Below are 15,423 nucleotides of genomic sequence, written 5' to 3'. Positions count from 1 at the left end.
CAGCTAAATTAACTACAATGCTAATAGCGGTAGCATAAACATCATGAAAGCCAACCCCTAGGGTAACATAAGTCACAACAGGACTAGCAACTGAGTGAACTAAACCAATGTTATTCTCCAATTCCACCCCAATTACATGATCCATATTTTTAATAGGCTCAGAAATGATAGGATTAACCACCAGAGAAAAAGAACCTTTGGCCAAATTCGGGTGCAGGATTAAACATTCTAATTTGGAATGACCCAAAGAGTTGCAATTAACACAATACAACATACCATATTTAACGATAACTGGCTGGACATACCCCATATTATCCAGCCCAATCCAAACTTTGTCCAAAAAATATTTGGAAACATCCAATTCAACCAACACTCGAGCAACAGAGGGTCTAGAACCAACAGAAGTAGAATGATCAAATTTAAGAGGGGGGGGGGGAATGGAAATGAGCCAATGAAGGATCCTCGAAGAGAAAAGGTGAGTTCTCAAATTCAGGAAAGACACCCAAAAAGTATCATGGGAGATTCAACATTCACATCAAATGAAGGCAACCACTTGATCAACAACATATAACAATTGTTAATAAAATAGGAACTATAAAGATACGACAATAATCGAAATCGTTCGCTAATTTTATAAGAACATTCTTTGAATCAAGCACCGTAATAGAGAAATCAACGTTTAGTTTCAGATTGAAAAAGAATTTTTGAATAGCTTCAAGGGACGGTCGGTGAGTCGAAAATTTCCCAACCAAAGCGGAATCAAACGGCTTGGCAGGGGAATGAATCTCTGCCTCAAAAATCCACAGAGAAGGAATCCCTCGATGAGTAGAGATTTGCAAAGTAGGGAAGAAAAGAAATGCTACCCAAAAGCACATCACGAAAGGACTTAGAAGATTTGCCATCAAGAAAATCAGCATTTACCAAACATAAACTAGCCATCAAAAGCAAAAAACATGAGAATGCACAGAAAAAGAATAAGGCACGCACAAAAAAGAAGCAGAAAATCACTTCCCTGATCGGAGAAAGGTCGCCGAAAGGCACGAGCATGGCAGGAAAACAGGAATCGCCATGGAGGGAAAAAACCCCTAGCAGAGCGTTTGCGATAGCTAATGAGCTGAAACAAGATAAGTACAATATTTATATTTATGGGTAATTTAGAATTATTTATATTTTTAATTTATTTTATTTATGTTTTGGTATGAAATTAAAATAAATTTATGTCCACAGCATTTTAGAAAATAGAAAATGGTTTGCTACAAGAATCATTCACTTATATATATATATACACATGTTAGAAATAACTGTAACAATGCATTAAAACTTATTTAATATAATGTAAGACGTTATATATAATATTTTAATGATATCCAATTTTTACGGACTCTTCATATGTTCCCCATATATGTTTATATTTTTTAGTAATGACATCCAAATGGGCAAATTTTATTGGAGACTTACAAAGAGGGACATACAATTATTGAAAGTTCGGAAGAAAGATGCCATCCTCCTACCACAACATTCATTTGCAACTTCAGATTGATGCAAAAGGATTAACAACATTTACATACTGGATTTAAATAACATTGAAGGTGATACTTCATTTTGCTTAAAAACTATCACTGATGAGTCTTGGTTTTGGCACAGGAGGTTTTGTCATAGTATGAAAACCCTTAGGAGAGTGACTCAAAAAGACCTAGTTAGAGGTGTTCCCAAGCTTAAGTTCACTAAACACCACCTATGTGATGCATGTCAACTAGGGAAGCAAGTCTAGTCCTTTTTTCCATTCAATTAAGGATATTAACACCTCTAGACCTTTAGAAGTTCTTCACATGAATTTGTTTGGACCCCTTAGCATTGCCAGCTTAGGGGCAAAAGTCAATGGATTTATGGATTGTCGATGACTACTTGAGGTTCACTTAGATTAATTTTCTGTCTCATAAGAGTGAGTCTTTTGATGAGTTTAGATCCTTCTCCACTTGGATTTAAAAAAAGCTAGGTTGTGAGATCTTGACCATTCATGGTTACTATGATGGAGAGTTTGAAAATGAGAGATTTTGAGGCTTTTATGAGGATAAGGGATTAGTCACAACTTCTCAGCTCCTAGGACCCCTCAGTACAATGGGGTAGCTGAAAGGAATAACAGGATCTTAGTTGAAGCTGCTAGAGACAAGCTTATTGAGTATTCACTTCTAAAATACTATTGGGCTAAAGCAATAAACATAGTTTTTTGAGTGTTGAATAGGGTTAATGTTAGATCCAAAATATATAAGACACTCTATGAAATCATTAAGGGTAGGACACCCAACCTTTCCCACCTTTATGTCTTTGGCTGTAAAGTGTTCGTTATTAACAATGGGAAGTCACCCTTAGGAAAATTTTACCCAAAATCTGATGAAGGAGTGTTCTTAGGATATTCAAGTATGGGGAAATCTTTTAGGGTACTTAATAAGAGGACATTTGTGATGGAGGAGACTACTCATGTAGTGTTTTATGAATCTGATCCTAAGATGTCTAGAGTTGAGGAAGAAGATGAAGTTAGAAAGATTATCCAAGGAGTTGAAAATTTAGAGAGAAGTGTAGAGCCTAAAAATACTAAAGGAGTAGGTGAGATTACCCATAGAGTTGAAAATGAAAATTTGGAAGAAAGGGTAAAACCTAGATACACTTTGCCTAGAGATTAGAGATATTTTTTGAGTCATCCTAAAAAACTAGAACTAGGCATGGACTTTAGAAGGAAGTGAACCACTCTGTTTTTATCTAAATGGCTGAACCCACCAATATCAATAGAGCTCTATCTGATGAATTTTAGGTCTTAGTCATGCAAGAGGAATTAAACAGTAACAATGCATTAAAACTTATTTAATATAATGTAAGACGTTATATATAATATTTTAATGATATCTAATTTTTACGGACTCTTAATATGTTCCCCATATATGTTTATATTTTTTAGTAATGACATCCAAATGGGAAAATTTTATTGGAGACTTACAAAGAAAGACATACAATTATTGAAAGTTCGGAAGAAAGATTCCATCCTCCTACCACAACATTCATTTGCAACTTCAGATTGATGCAACCATTAAAGTTTATATTATAAATTTTTACGTACAATTTTTTATTATGAACATTCTATAAATATTTTATTGGCCCGATTGCTAAACATTAAAGTTATTGGAGGTTTACTCACTTACATATAGGGGTGTCAATTCGAATTGGTCGGTCTAGTTCGGGTCAAATCCGAGCTGACCCAGATCTAAACGGGTCAACCCGAATCCAGCCCGTTTTTGCAAACGGGTCAAACATTTCAACCCGAATCCAGCCCGCACGGGTTGCCGGGACCCGAATTTAGTAGATTTGGCTGAATCGCTAAAGCAGCGTGAGCCAGTCCGCGAGTGCGGGTAGCAGAGTCAGAGTCCGAGTCGCGACAGCGGTAAAGTCCAAGAGTGCAGGATCGCGAGCGCAGGCAGAGTCAAAGTCCGAGTCACGAGTGCACGGCAGCGAGCAAAGCCAGTGGGTCCGTGAGGGCGGGCAGAGTTGTCCGCAGGACCATGAGTTGGTGAGTGTAGGCGGAGTCGCGACTCATGAGCGCGCGACTGCGAAGTCCGAGTCAGCGGGATTGTGCAAGTGCGGGCAGAAATTCGGAATTTACTCTGACTTTTAGGTCATTATTGGGTTGATTTTGGGTATCCGGGTCAACCCGAACCAGACCCATTTTTGAAACGGGTCAAAAATCCAAACCCAAACCCGACCCATTTGCTAATCAAGTCAACCCGAACACGGATTTTTTTCGATGGGGTCTGGGTCAGGTTTAAAGTCGTCTCAAAAATTGATATCCCTACTTACACTCTTATACATATCCCTTATAATATGCTCAACTTGAAATAACTTTTTTTTAACTCCTTTAGGAAAAATATATATTTAACTGATTTAAAACATATAATAAAAAACATTTTGAAATCACTCAAAATAGTATATGATTTTGGAGAAATTATTACGTGTAAAATCTGGACGATCAAGATTCCGTCCAGTCTCCAATCAGAATCGGGCACATCGCCTATACATTGTGTACAATATGTGTGCAGGATGATATGGCTTGTCCTGATTAAAGTCTGAAAGCAAACTACGTCCAGACTCTGCATTTTGATGCCAATAGTCTAATTTGGACGGCTTCAATAAAAATTTGCTTGAATGGAAAGAGCATCCAATGGTGATGAATGGAGATTTCTCAAGCCTCAAGTGTTTATACATATTTCATTGTGAAAACCTGGTACAAATATCAACCTTCCCATCAAGTATTGAGAAGATTTATGTGCAATCCTGTTCAAGACTTGAAGAATACATTGCACTTCCTTATAGCTCTGGGCATCTTTCTAGGCTTCAAAAAGTGATAATTTATCATTGTCACGTTCTCAAGTCTGTGATCAACTTGAATAATCATCTTGTCACTCTTAAACTTTTGAATTTGAAAGATTGTTGCCGACTCAAGCCAGATCCAGACCAAGATTTGATCATTCATTTGGAAGAGTTTCATTTAAAGAAGGCTTTGCACATGTATTTAAATGTCCATGGATGAGAGAGTGGTGCCAAGGGCATGGTCTCACCTATCAAGACAAGGTATGTATAAGAAACCATTCCAATGCATAATTCAGTGTACTGCAGGCTGTATATAGTCTGAATATAATTTCTAACCTTCAATTAACAAAATTAATTAAAAAATCTGTATATAGTCTGAATATGAAGTGTAATAATTTTAACAATGCTACTTCTTATATTAATTAAATGTGGATAACTAATTCTAATGGTTTACGGGCACGAATGGATGCTAGATTTCTTATAAAAGTGATACGTGCGTTGAATTTAAAATCAATGATATATTTATTTAATATAAGTAGTAGCCTTTCCATGAAAACTAATGCTCGACTACTATTTAATGCTCTTCGAAGGGCTTTGCCCATATGCATGTAGCCTTTCCATGATCATTTTTGAAAACTAATGCTCGACTACTATTTAATGTCTTTTAAGAAAATCCTATAAAGGGGTGATATTATTCATAAGTCAGTATATAACATATATCCTATGACGATAAATTTGTGATGACACATACTTATGTTAGTCGCTTAGCATAAAATATTTGTTGAACATATTCTAATACTGATTATGAAGTGTAAGAATTTTAACATTGCTGTTATTTTAACTATGAATAACATATTCTAACACTGATAGTTTGATTCTAATGGTTTGCATAAAACAAAACAGCCATGGGGTGGCGATTTTTACGAAAAGATTATTTTGGAAGAGGTTGTATTCTTTAGGCTAATGTTTTGCATATTTAGGCTTCGTTTGGGACAACTTTTTTGCTACTTTATAAAAATTGTCTTCCTTGAAACGGTTCTCCCAGTTTATGCTTACCTTTACTTCATTGGTTGAATCTTCTTCATCATCCATAACACAAGAAGATGTAACTGCTATCGAAGTTAATTCGAACCAAAAAAGATTAATGGAGGATTTGAGCCGATTGTCGAGGATGCTGCAAAGAATTCAGGCAGTTTTTCATGATACCGAGGAGAGGGAGATCTATGACAAGGCTATCCAACTCTGGCTCAACGAGCTCAGAGAAGTTGCATATGATGCTGAAGATGTCTTGGATCAATATGATTATCAAGTTATCAAAACCCAATTGGAAGGAATGACACCAATAGCTGAAGTAAAGCCTTCTCTAAAATGGAAACAAGTTGAAGATGATGATATTTATGGCTACCAGGTATGTCTTCCACTCCTAAATTAAATTCAAATTATAATTATTAGAAAGCGAGTGTATATGTTTATCAATATGTTGATCATGCATGAAAACTATGATCAGGTATCACTTCCTCCCTCTAATTCAATTAAAATTCCCATTTCTTGTGACATGGCCATGAGGATCATTGAGATCATAAAGAAATTTGATGAGATTGCACATGATAGAAAAGCACTTTATCTTAGAGAAGAAGATTCACCTAGGCGGCCTCGTTTCAATGATGTTATGAAGAGGCCACCAAGTAGTTCTCTTGTGCTTGAATCTAATGTTTTTGGAAGGGAGCAGGAAAAGAAAAAGATAATTCAATTGTTAATGTCTCATTCAAAGACAGAGAACATTGTAATTCCCATTGTCGGCATGGGGGGTGTGGGAAAGACGACACTTGCTCAACTTGTATACAATGATCATGAGGTATGCCATTATTTTAGCCCAAAGGTTTGGGTTTGTGTCTCTGAACAATTTGATGTTTTGAGAATAACAAAAGAAATTTTGTCATCCGTTGTTGGTTCATCCAAGTACAGTGATAATAATAACTTGAATTATCTTCAATGCAAACTCAAGGATGCTCTATTGAATAAAAAATTTCTTCTTGTTCTTGATGATATTTGGAATGAGAGAGCAGATATATGGGAGGCCTTATGAGCCCCCTTTTCTGGTACTGGAGTAGGAAAGATTATTATAACAACTCGATCTATGTCAGTTGCTCACATCATGCAAATGGTGTACCCACTTCGGCTTGAATGCTTGCATGAAGAGAATTCATGGTTATTGTTCCAAAGTTATGCTTTCCATGGTTGGAAGCATGATCAACAGCTGGATTTTGAACAACTTGGGAGGAGAATTGCTAAGAAATGTGACGGATTGCCTTTGGCATTAAAAGTTATTGGGGGATTTCTACGAAATGAATTTAAGGAGCAAACATGGAAGGATGTGTTAAACAATAATTTATGGGATCCCAAAGAAATTATTTTGTCTGCGCTAAGGATAAGCTACAATCACTTGCCATCATATCTTAAACCATGCTTTCTCTATGCATCTCTGTTCCCAAAGGATTGTTACTTTGAGAAACCAGAATTGAAAAGAATGTGGATCGATAAAGGTTACATTCAGCTTACAGAAAGAAAAAGTTTATGGGAAGATATTGCACTTGAATACTTTGAAGACTTGGTGAGAAGGTCATTATTTCAATTGTTCAAATATGATATATTCGTTTTGCATGACATGGTGCATGATTTAGCTCAATCAATAACCAGAAATGAGATATGTTCTTCATTAGATTTTTATGAATTGAGGAACATCCCCAAAAACGCAAAGCATATATTCATAACAGACGTAATGGTTGTTCATATTCTTCCACTTGGGAATATAAGAACACTTTACATTCATAGATTATATTCTAAGATTTCATTCTCTCATTTGGGATGCTTGCGTGTTTTAAGATTTCATAATCCTGATTTTTAATGCAGCTATGAATTTATAGATTCGATAGGTTACCTGTAACAACTCCGTTACCTCTCTATCTATGCAAGTGTAATCCATATGGCAGAGAACTCATTATGTAGCCTTTATAAGATACAAACACTAAAAATTGTATCACCTAATATAAATATGATACCCCATGTAATGGAAAAACTTATCAACTTACATCACTTGATGATTGTAACTAGGAATGAAGCACTGGTGCCAAAAGCATATTTCGGGAGTAAAAATCTCCTTACTCTTAGGTTTAATGATGGAGAAAAAAAATTGTTTGCATCTACATATCACATAAGAAGAAATGGTCCATATTCTAGTATTAGATTGTTGAAACCCCTAACAAATTTACAAATAAGTCTAAAGCTTTATGGGCTTGAAAATGTGGTCGATCATGAAGATGCAAAGAGCACCAATTTGCAAAGTAAGCCATATGTCGAGAGCCTAGAACTTATCTGGAAATGTTGTAAATATGATGAATGTGCAAGGAATGATAAAGCTATTCTTGAAGGCCTGCAACCCCACACAAATCTTAAAGAGTTAACCCTAGATGGCTACAATAGTAACAGCTTCCCAAGTTGGTTTGGAAATCCTCACTTCTCCAATTTAATAAAGATAAAGTTGGCAAATTTCTACAACAATGAAGAATGCAAGCTTCTTCCTCTGTCTAAGCTACCATCGCTCACATCACTTCAAATTATGCTTAATAATATGATAACTAGAATGGGGCAAGATTTTTGGTGTTATAATGCCCCTCCTAATGTTCTTGAGAATTATTCTATAGAGGCTCATGTGAGTTTTCATTCATTTGGATATCTGACAAATAAAAATTTGCTTGAATGGAAAGAGCATCCAATGGTGATGAATGGAGATTTCTCAAGCCTCAAGTGTTTATACATATTTCATTGTGAAAACCTGCTACAAATGTCAACCTTCCCATCAAGTATTGAGAAGATTTATGTGCAATCCTGCTCAAGACTTGAATATATTGCACTTCCTTATAGCGCTGGGCATCTTTCTAGGCTTCAAAAAGTGATAATTTATCATTGTCACATCCTCAAGTCTGTGATCAACTTGAATAATCATCTTGGCACTCTTAAACTTTTGAATTTGAAAGATTGTTGCCGACTCAAGCCAGATCCAGACCAAGACTTTGATCATTCATTTGGAAGAGTTTCATTTAAAGAAGGCTTTGCACATGTATTTGAATGTCCAGGGATGAGAGAGTGGTGCCAATGGCATGGTCTCACCTATCAAGATAAGGTACGCATAAAAAACCATTCAAATGCATAATTCAGTCATATTTATTTAGCTATTTCAAATAATTTAGTCATCTCAATTTCAATATGTGCGCTAACAATTTAATTACTTTTGGGGCATTATAAAATTTTTTTCTTATTTAAATTAATAATATTAATACTGAAAATATAATTTACAAACTTTCTAAAGACCGGATTAATTACTGCTAATCATATTAATTCTGCATAAAAAAACTCAAATGTAGATTCTACCACTTATATTAATTGAGATCTATACTTTAATTAATATTTAAAATATAATTTCTAAGTACCAATTAACCAAATTAATTAATTAATCTCTCTATATATAGTTTGAATATGAAGTGCAAGAACTTTAACTAACATTTCTACTACTTACATTAATTAACTATGAATAACAAATTCTAACACTAATTCTAATGGTTTGCAGGATTCTTACGACAGCTCTTCCAATGAGGTTGATTATCTCCAAAATAAACCATTGTATTTTTAAACTATGAATAACAAATTCTAACACTAATTCTAATTCTTTGTAGGATTACAACTTCTACCGTGATTGTCTGGTATATGTATGAATTTTAAGCTTGAAAATGAAATCTTCATCCTTGAAAATTAAAATCAATGAGATCTATATTTTAATACTAATATTCAAAATATAATTGCTAACCTTCACTTAACAAAATTAATTAAAAAATATGTATATAGTCTGAATATGAAGTGTAAGAATTTTAACATTTTTTTTAACAAGAAAAAAAAAACGGTTACATTAAGATAGAGCAAGGAAAAAAGAAAGAAGAAAAATTACAATAAGCCGCGGGCTCAGTAAGTGGTTGAGGCTTCCAGCACCACCGACACCCCACCAGGACCGTCCAAAAGGTGGAAAAAATAGCCAACCCGAACCAACCCGAAAATTCTACAGCAATGGTTGCCACCAGCGAAGTACACTGATGCGAACCCCAACCCATCATTGCCCAATCTTCGACAAACCAGCAAGCCGCACATAAAAAAAAAACAATATAGAAAACCAAGACAGGAACAGGGAACAAGAAACGACCCCTACCTCTACCACGAGTTCTACCCTGAGTCCCAACATAAGAAGTGGGTCTAACATTAACAAGAGTGAAATCAAATCCCGGGTCAGAACCACCACAGAACTCTGGCGACACCAAACCAGCACCATCAGAAAATTCGAAATCTGGCTCACCCTCGGACGAATCTAACCAATTTATATGGTTCCTAATATCCTGCCCAGAACTGTCACCTAAGGAATTGCCCACAAATCGCGTATCAACCAACTTTTCAGGAACCTCAATGAAATTATTAGAAACTGGAGTGCATTTTTGAGACACTTCCATATTTAAACTCGGAGAGATTGCCCCAGGCTGAACCTCAACAAGGTCACCCACTGAAATATCCGGCAAATCCTCAACACAATTAGACGGTAAATTAGGTGGAAAAAAGGCACAGCATTAGGAGATAAGGCAAAATTAACATCAAAACCATTCTCCAGCCTTTCACCAACATCCCTAGCATTCACTGTACATTTACCAAATCCCTCGCGCGCAACATCGACGGAAGTTGGGACGATAACATTAACATTATTTTGATCCACATCAACACCATTTGAAACAGCAGCATTAAGAGAAACTAAAGCCTGATCAAAACCCACCACAGCCATACCAGAAAGCACACACGCATCAGGCGAACAAACGCGACAATCAACATCAGGCAAGATCTCACCCTCCACACCAGGTGTCTGAACATCACATACTTTCGCAGCAATTTCACAGCCCGGAGAAATAATTGGAACATCGGTAGAAACAGGAACAAAAGGAATGTCCTGGGGGCAGAGTTAACAACCAGGGAGGATTTGGAAACAAGTTTAGGACAATCCAATTTCTTATGACCTAAAGCTTTGCAAAATAAACAAAAATTTGGCATGCCCTCAAAAATGACTTTCTGGACATACCCCAATTTCTCCGGACCCAACCAAACATATTCGGGAAATGATTTGGTTACATCAATTTCAACAAGAACACGAGCAACTGATGGATGAGATCCAGAAGCCGTAACATTGTCTGTGTGAATCGGCCTACCAAAGACCGAATCCAACCCAAAAAGTATACGGGAGGAAAAGAGATGGGGACGTAATCCCGGAAAAGAAAGCCAAACAGGGACGATCGGAGATTCCTCCGACAAATCAAGAACTGGAGACCACTTTATAACTTTCATAAAACAACCATAGACAAAGTAAGATCTGTGAGCAAAAACCCTAGCATAATCCATATCATTGGCAAGCTTGATTAAAACATTAGCTTGATCCAACAAAGTCACCGAAAAATCCCAAGATAATTTTAGGTCAAAGAAAAACCTACGGATTGAATCTAAAGATGGCCGTTTAAGGGAAAATTTCCCCACCAATGCAAACTCAAAAGGCTTAGCTAGATGCAAAAATTCCTCTTCCGAAAACCACAATGATTGCTTACCTCGATTCGAAGAAATGCGAAAATCCGGAAAACCATTCGATTCAACGGAACCAGATAAAGCATCCTTAAAGGATTTAGGTTGCTTACCCGTAAGAAAACCAGGATCAAGCAATTTTTTCACCATTAAAAACATACCGCCGGCAAGGAGACGGCTAGAGCATAGACGCAAGGGCAAAAGCCCTAAAAGGGCGAAAACCCTAGCAGACGAGACGGAGGCAACTAGTGGCTTGGTATAATTGTGTAAGAATTTTAACATTGCTACTACTTATATTAATTAAATGTGGATAATTAATTCTAATAGTTTACGGGCACGAATGGATGCTAGGTTTCTTATAAAAGTGATACGTGCGTTGAATTTAAAATCAATGATATATTTATTTAAATATTAATTATATTCAATATACTTTGGAAGGTTCTGCAGGCTCAACGTTCGTGTTGCAGTTTTGATACTTGTATTGAAAAGGTTATGTTGTAGTTCACTTAGCCTTTCGAAAATAAATCATTGTGAAATATTTATTTTTGATATTATAGTATGAATTTGATTTTCTTTAATTTAGTCTAATTAATTTCTTTTTTTTTTCTTTAATTTAGCCAAACTTTTGAAGTGCTTAAAGTAAATATGGAACTTTCAAGCTCGTTGTAGAGGTCAAAAATAGTGACATGAATTTTATATTGGCATATATGTTGAACTCTTCCATTTTATGTATTTATTTTTCTCTTAGAAGGGCTTTGCCCATATGCATGTAGCCTTTCCATGATCATTTTTGAAAACTAATGCTCGACTACTATTTAATGTCTGTTAAGAAAATCCTATAAAGGGGTGATATTATTCATAAGTCAGTATATAACATATATCCTATGACGACAAATTTGTGATGACACATACTTATGTTAGTCGCTTAGCATAAAATATTTGTTGAACATATTCTAATACTGATTATGAAGTGTAAGAATTTTAACATCGCTGTTATTTTAACTATGAATAACATATTCTAACACTGATAGTTTGATTCTAATGGTTTGCATAAAACAAAACAGCCATGGGGTGGCGATTTTTACGAAAAGATTATTTTGGAAGAGGTTGTGTTGTTTAGGCTAATGTTTTGCATATTTAGGCTTCGTTTGGGACAACTTTTTTGCTACTTTATAAAACTACTTTTTATTACAAATATTTTTTATTCAAAAAATTTTTGTACTAGAAAGCCGTTTTAGAATGCAACAAATAAGTTGTCCCAAAAGAAGCCTTAGTATTTGAAAGAGGAAATAATCAGATGTGTTGGAGCTTACTAAGTCTTCCCGTCCTTCCTATAATAATCCTTTCTAAAATATAAAATATTTATTTTGGGTATGGTGGAAGTTGTTATTTTCTTATGTCAGACTATAATTCCTCTTTATAAAGAGGTTAATTTAAGGACATGTTATTATTTAGCAATAGCAATAGTTACATCAACTTAATTTAGAACATTATTTCTGCTCTAAATTTCTTCTTCTTCTTCTTCTTCTTCTTGGATTTGGTTGTGGGTTGTCTTCAAATTGAGCATATTTCATTGACTGCTTCAAACATTACTAACTATTACTACTTACATTAATTGTGAATAAAAAAACACTAATAGTATTCTAATTGTTTGCAGGTGAATTGGATCGCTCATATTGCTACGCTTGAGGATTTGGTTGTGGATTTGGATCGTTCATTTCCTCCTTTCTATAATAAGCCTTTATAAAATAAATCATTTAAAAGTATATTTTTTTTCACTTACATATTTGATTCGGATTTTTGGACTCATTTGATTGGCTGCATGAATTTTTAACATTACTATTACTTATATTAATCAACTATGAATAACAAATTCTAATACTGATTCGATTGGTTTAGGGTATGGAGGGATGCTAGATTTCTTAGGGAAGTGATACATGTATGAATTTAAAATCAATGAGATTTATAACTTTATTAATATTCAAAATATAATTTGTAAGCTTCAAAACAAAATTAGTTAATTAATCTTTATATAGTTTTATATGAAATCAAGTGTAAGAATTTTAACATGGATACTATTTTAATTATGGATAGCGTATTCTAACACTGATAGTTTCTTTCTAATAATTTGAGTCGGAGCCGGCACCCGTGCTAGCGCCGCTATATTTTGGAAGAGGTGTTGTTGTTCACTTAATTAGGCGTTTCAAAATAAATCATTGTAACATTTATCTCTCTCTCAGTTTGCTGCTACTTTCATTATGGGTTATATAAAGATGTTTAAGAACATAATATGAATAGAAATATTGATTACAAAGCTCTCTTTGGTATATTGTTGAAATAATTTGAACCAAGCCAAACCAGGCCAAGTTGAACCAAACTGATCTAAATCCATTGTGCGACTTAACCCGCATTATCCAGAATCACATGAATTTGACTCATAATTATGAAGAGCAACGGTGTTGGGGCATCATAATCCTCGTCTTGTTTCTACCATTGCACCAATCAAGGCCTTTCTCCTCATTACTTTGGGTTCTCCCAGAGAGCTTGGAAGAAAGAAGACGGGAGAAAGAAGAAGAGACAGGGAGACGGAAGTGGAAATAGCAAAGAAATGTATATTACTTGAATCAGGCAGAATACAGTGGTTTAAATATATATAGAAAATAAAGGTAAAGCCGTAAATACACATAATGGTAAATACAATAATTGTTTTATATTCTAATAGCGTCCTTCAAATTAAGCATTAGAAGATCGAATGGTTAATTTGCTTCGTAGTTCATTGAATCGAGTGATAGAGAACGGTTTGGTTAGAATGTCCGCTATTTGGTCTTTGGAAGAGATGTGAGCGAGCTTGATGTCACCGGAGCTGATTTGTTGACGTATGAAGTGGTAGTCGATCTCAATGTGTTTTGTCCTTGCGTGGAAGATGGGGGTTTTGGCTATTGCTATGACTGAGGTGTTGTCGCAATGTATAGTTGTCGGAGATGGCTGCAGGAGATTGAGCTCGGCAGCGAGGCGACGAAGCCAAATGACCTCCGAGGTGGCAGCAGAGAGCGACCTATACTCGGCTTCAATTGATGATTTTGCAACGGTGGCTTGCTTTTTAACTGTCCAGGATATGATATTTGGACCGAGAAAAGTGCAAAATCCTGAGATGGATTTTCGGTCCGTTGCGTCGGACGCCCAGTCCGCATCTGAGTAAGAGTGTAAGTCTAGAGTTCCGGTGGTGATTGGTGAGCCAAATGAGAGAGTGCCATTGATGTAACGAAGAAGGCGTTTGAGTGCTTTGAAATCTTATTTGGTCGGATTTTGCATGTGTTGACACACTCGGTTGTGGCAAAGGCGATGTTCGACCATGTAATAGAGAGGTAGTGTAGTGAACAGCGAGACGTCGGTAAAGGGATAGATCTTGGAAGGGTTGATTGTTCACCGCTTGCTGTTTGGAGGGCGGTGTGATCGGTGTCGGAGCAGGTTTGTAGTGTTTATATCCTGCATCATCGAGAAGCTTTGTAGCATAGTGTTTCTGTGATAGAAAGTAACCGGTTTTGGATTGAATTACTTGGATACCGAGGAAGAGTGAAATGCTGCCAAGTTGCTTGAGAGCGAATTGAGATTGGAGTTGTTGTAGGAGACGCCGAATGGCCGAGGCATCATTACCTGTCACTAAGAAGTCATCAACATAAATGAGAATATAAAGTTGAGTTTGATTAGTGTTGAGGAGGAGGAGAGACGGTCGGAGCGGCTGAAGTAAAGCCTTGCGATTGAAGAAAGCTTGTAAGTTTTTGGAACCATTGTCGAGGCGCCTGCTTGAGCCTATATAGTGATTTATGGAGTTTACAAACCGCAGTTTGATTTTGTGGATCGATGAAGCCGGGAGGCTGTCGCATGTAGATGTCGTCGGAGGAGATCTCCATGTAAGAAAGCGTTTGATATGTCGAGTTGGAACATTGGCCATTGACGATGGAGAGCAAGAGTTAGCAAGAGACGTATTGTCGGCATCTTGGCTACGGGGCTGAACGTCTCGGTGTAGTTGATGCCCAATTTCTAACACATTTCCGGCGGCTTTCTGGTGCATTTCCGACGGTTTTTTCCCATGGAAGTTTCCGGCGGCTTTTAAAAATTTAATGAAAATGAATAAAATTTTAAACTATTTAAATGATTTAACAAATAATTATTAAAGGTTATATTAACTATTTAATTAATACTCATTTTAAAATTAATTAGGTAGTTAATTTTTATTTTATATTAAATATTATTTTTTACTTTAAATTAATTAGTGCCTTTTTAAAAAATAATTAAAAATTTATTTATTTACGATTAGAATATAGTCTAAATAAAAAATATTGACCTTTTAAACACATTTAGACAATTAGCAATTCGGTCAATAGCCCGAGTTTCTTCCCAACTTTAGGTAGG

General features: G+C 35.8%; 1 protein-coding gene across 1 annotated transcript; it reads left to right on the top strand.

Annotated features, from left to right (window-relative positions):
- The first annotated feature begins 5,380 nt into the window (after window positions 1-5,380).
- On the top strand, window positions 5,381-12,710 carry LOC110101299 (putative disease resistance RPP13-like protein 1). The gene is given in 3 exon segments (XM_028699220.1): window positions 5,381-5,764; window positions 5,864-6,975; window positions 12,668-12,710. Coding segments are annotated over 3 exon segments (1,476 nt in total). The 5' UTR covers window positions 5,381-5,404; the 3' UTR covers window positions 12,672-12,710.
- The last annotated feature ends 2,713 nt before the right edge of the window (window positions 12,711-15,423 follow it).

This window comes from Dendrobium catenatum, unplaced genomic scaffold (assembly GCF_001605985.2).
Source record: "Dendrobium catenatum unplaced genomic scaffold, ASM160598v2 fragScaff_scaffold_1220, whole genome shotgun sequence".
NCBI lineage: Eukaryota > Viridiplantae > Streptophyta > Magnoliopsida > Asparagales > Orchidaceae > Dendrobium > Dendrobium catenatum.
Note: the sequence above shows the minus strand (reverse complement) of the source record. Positions and strands in the feature narration are given on the sequence as shown.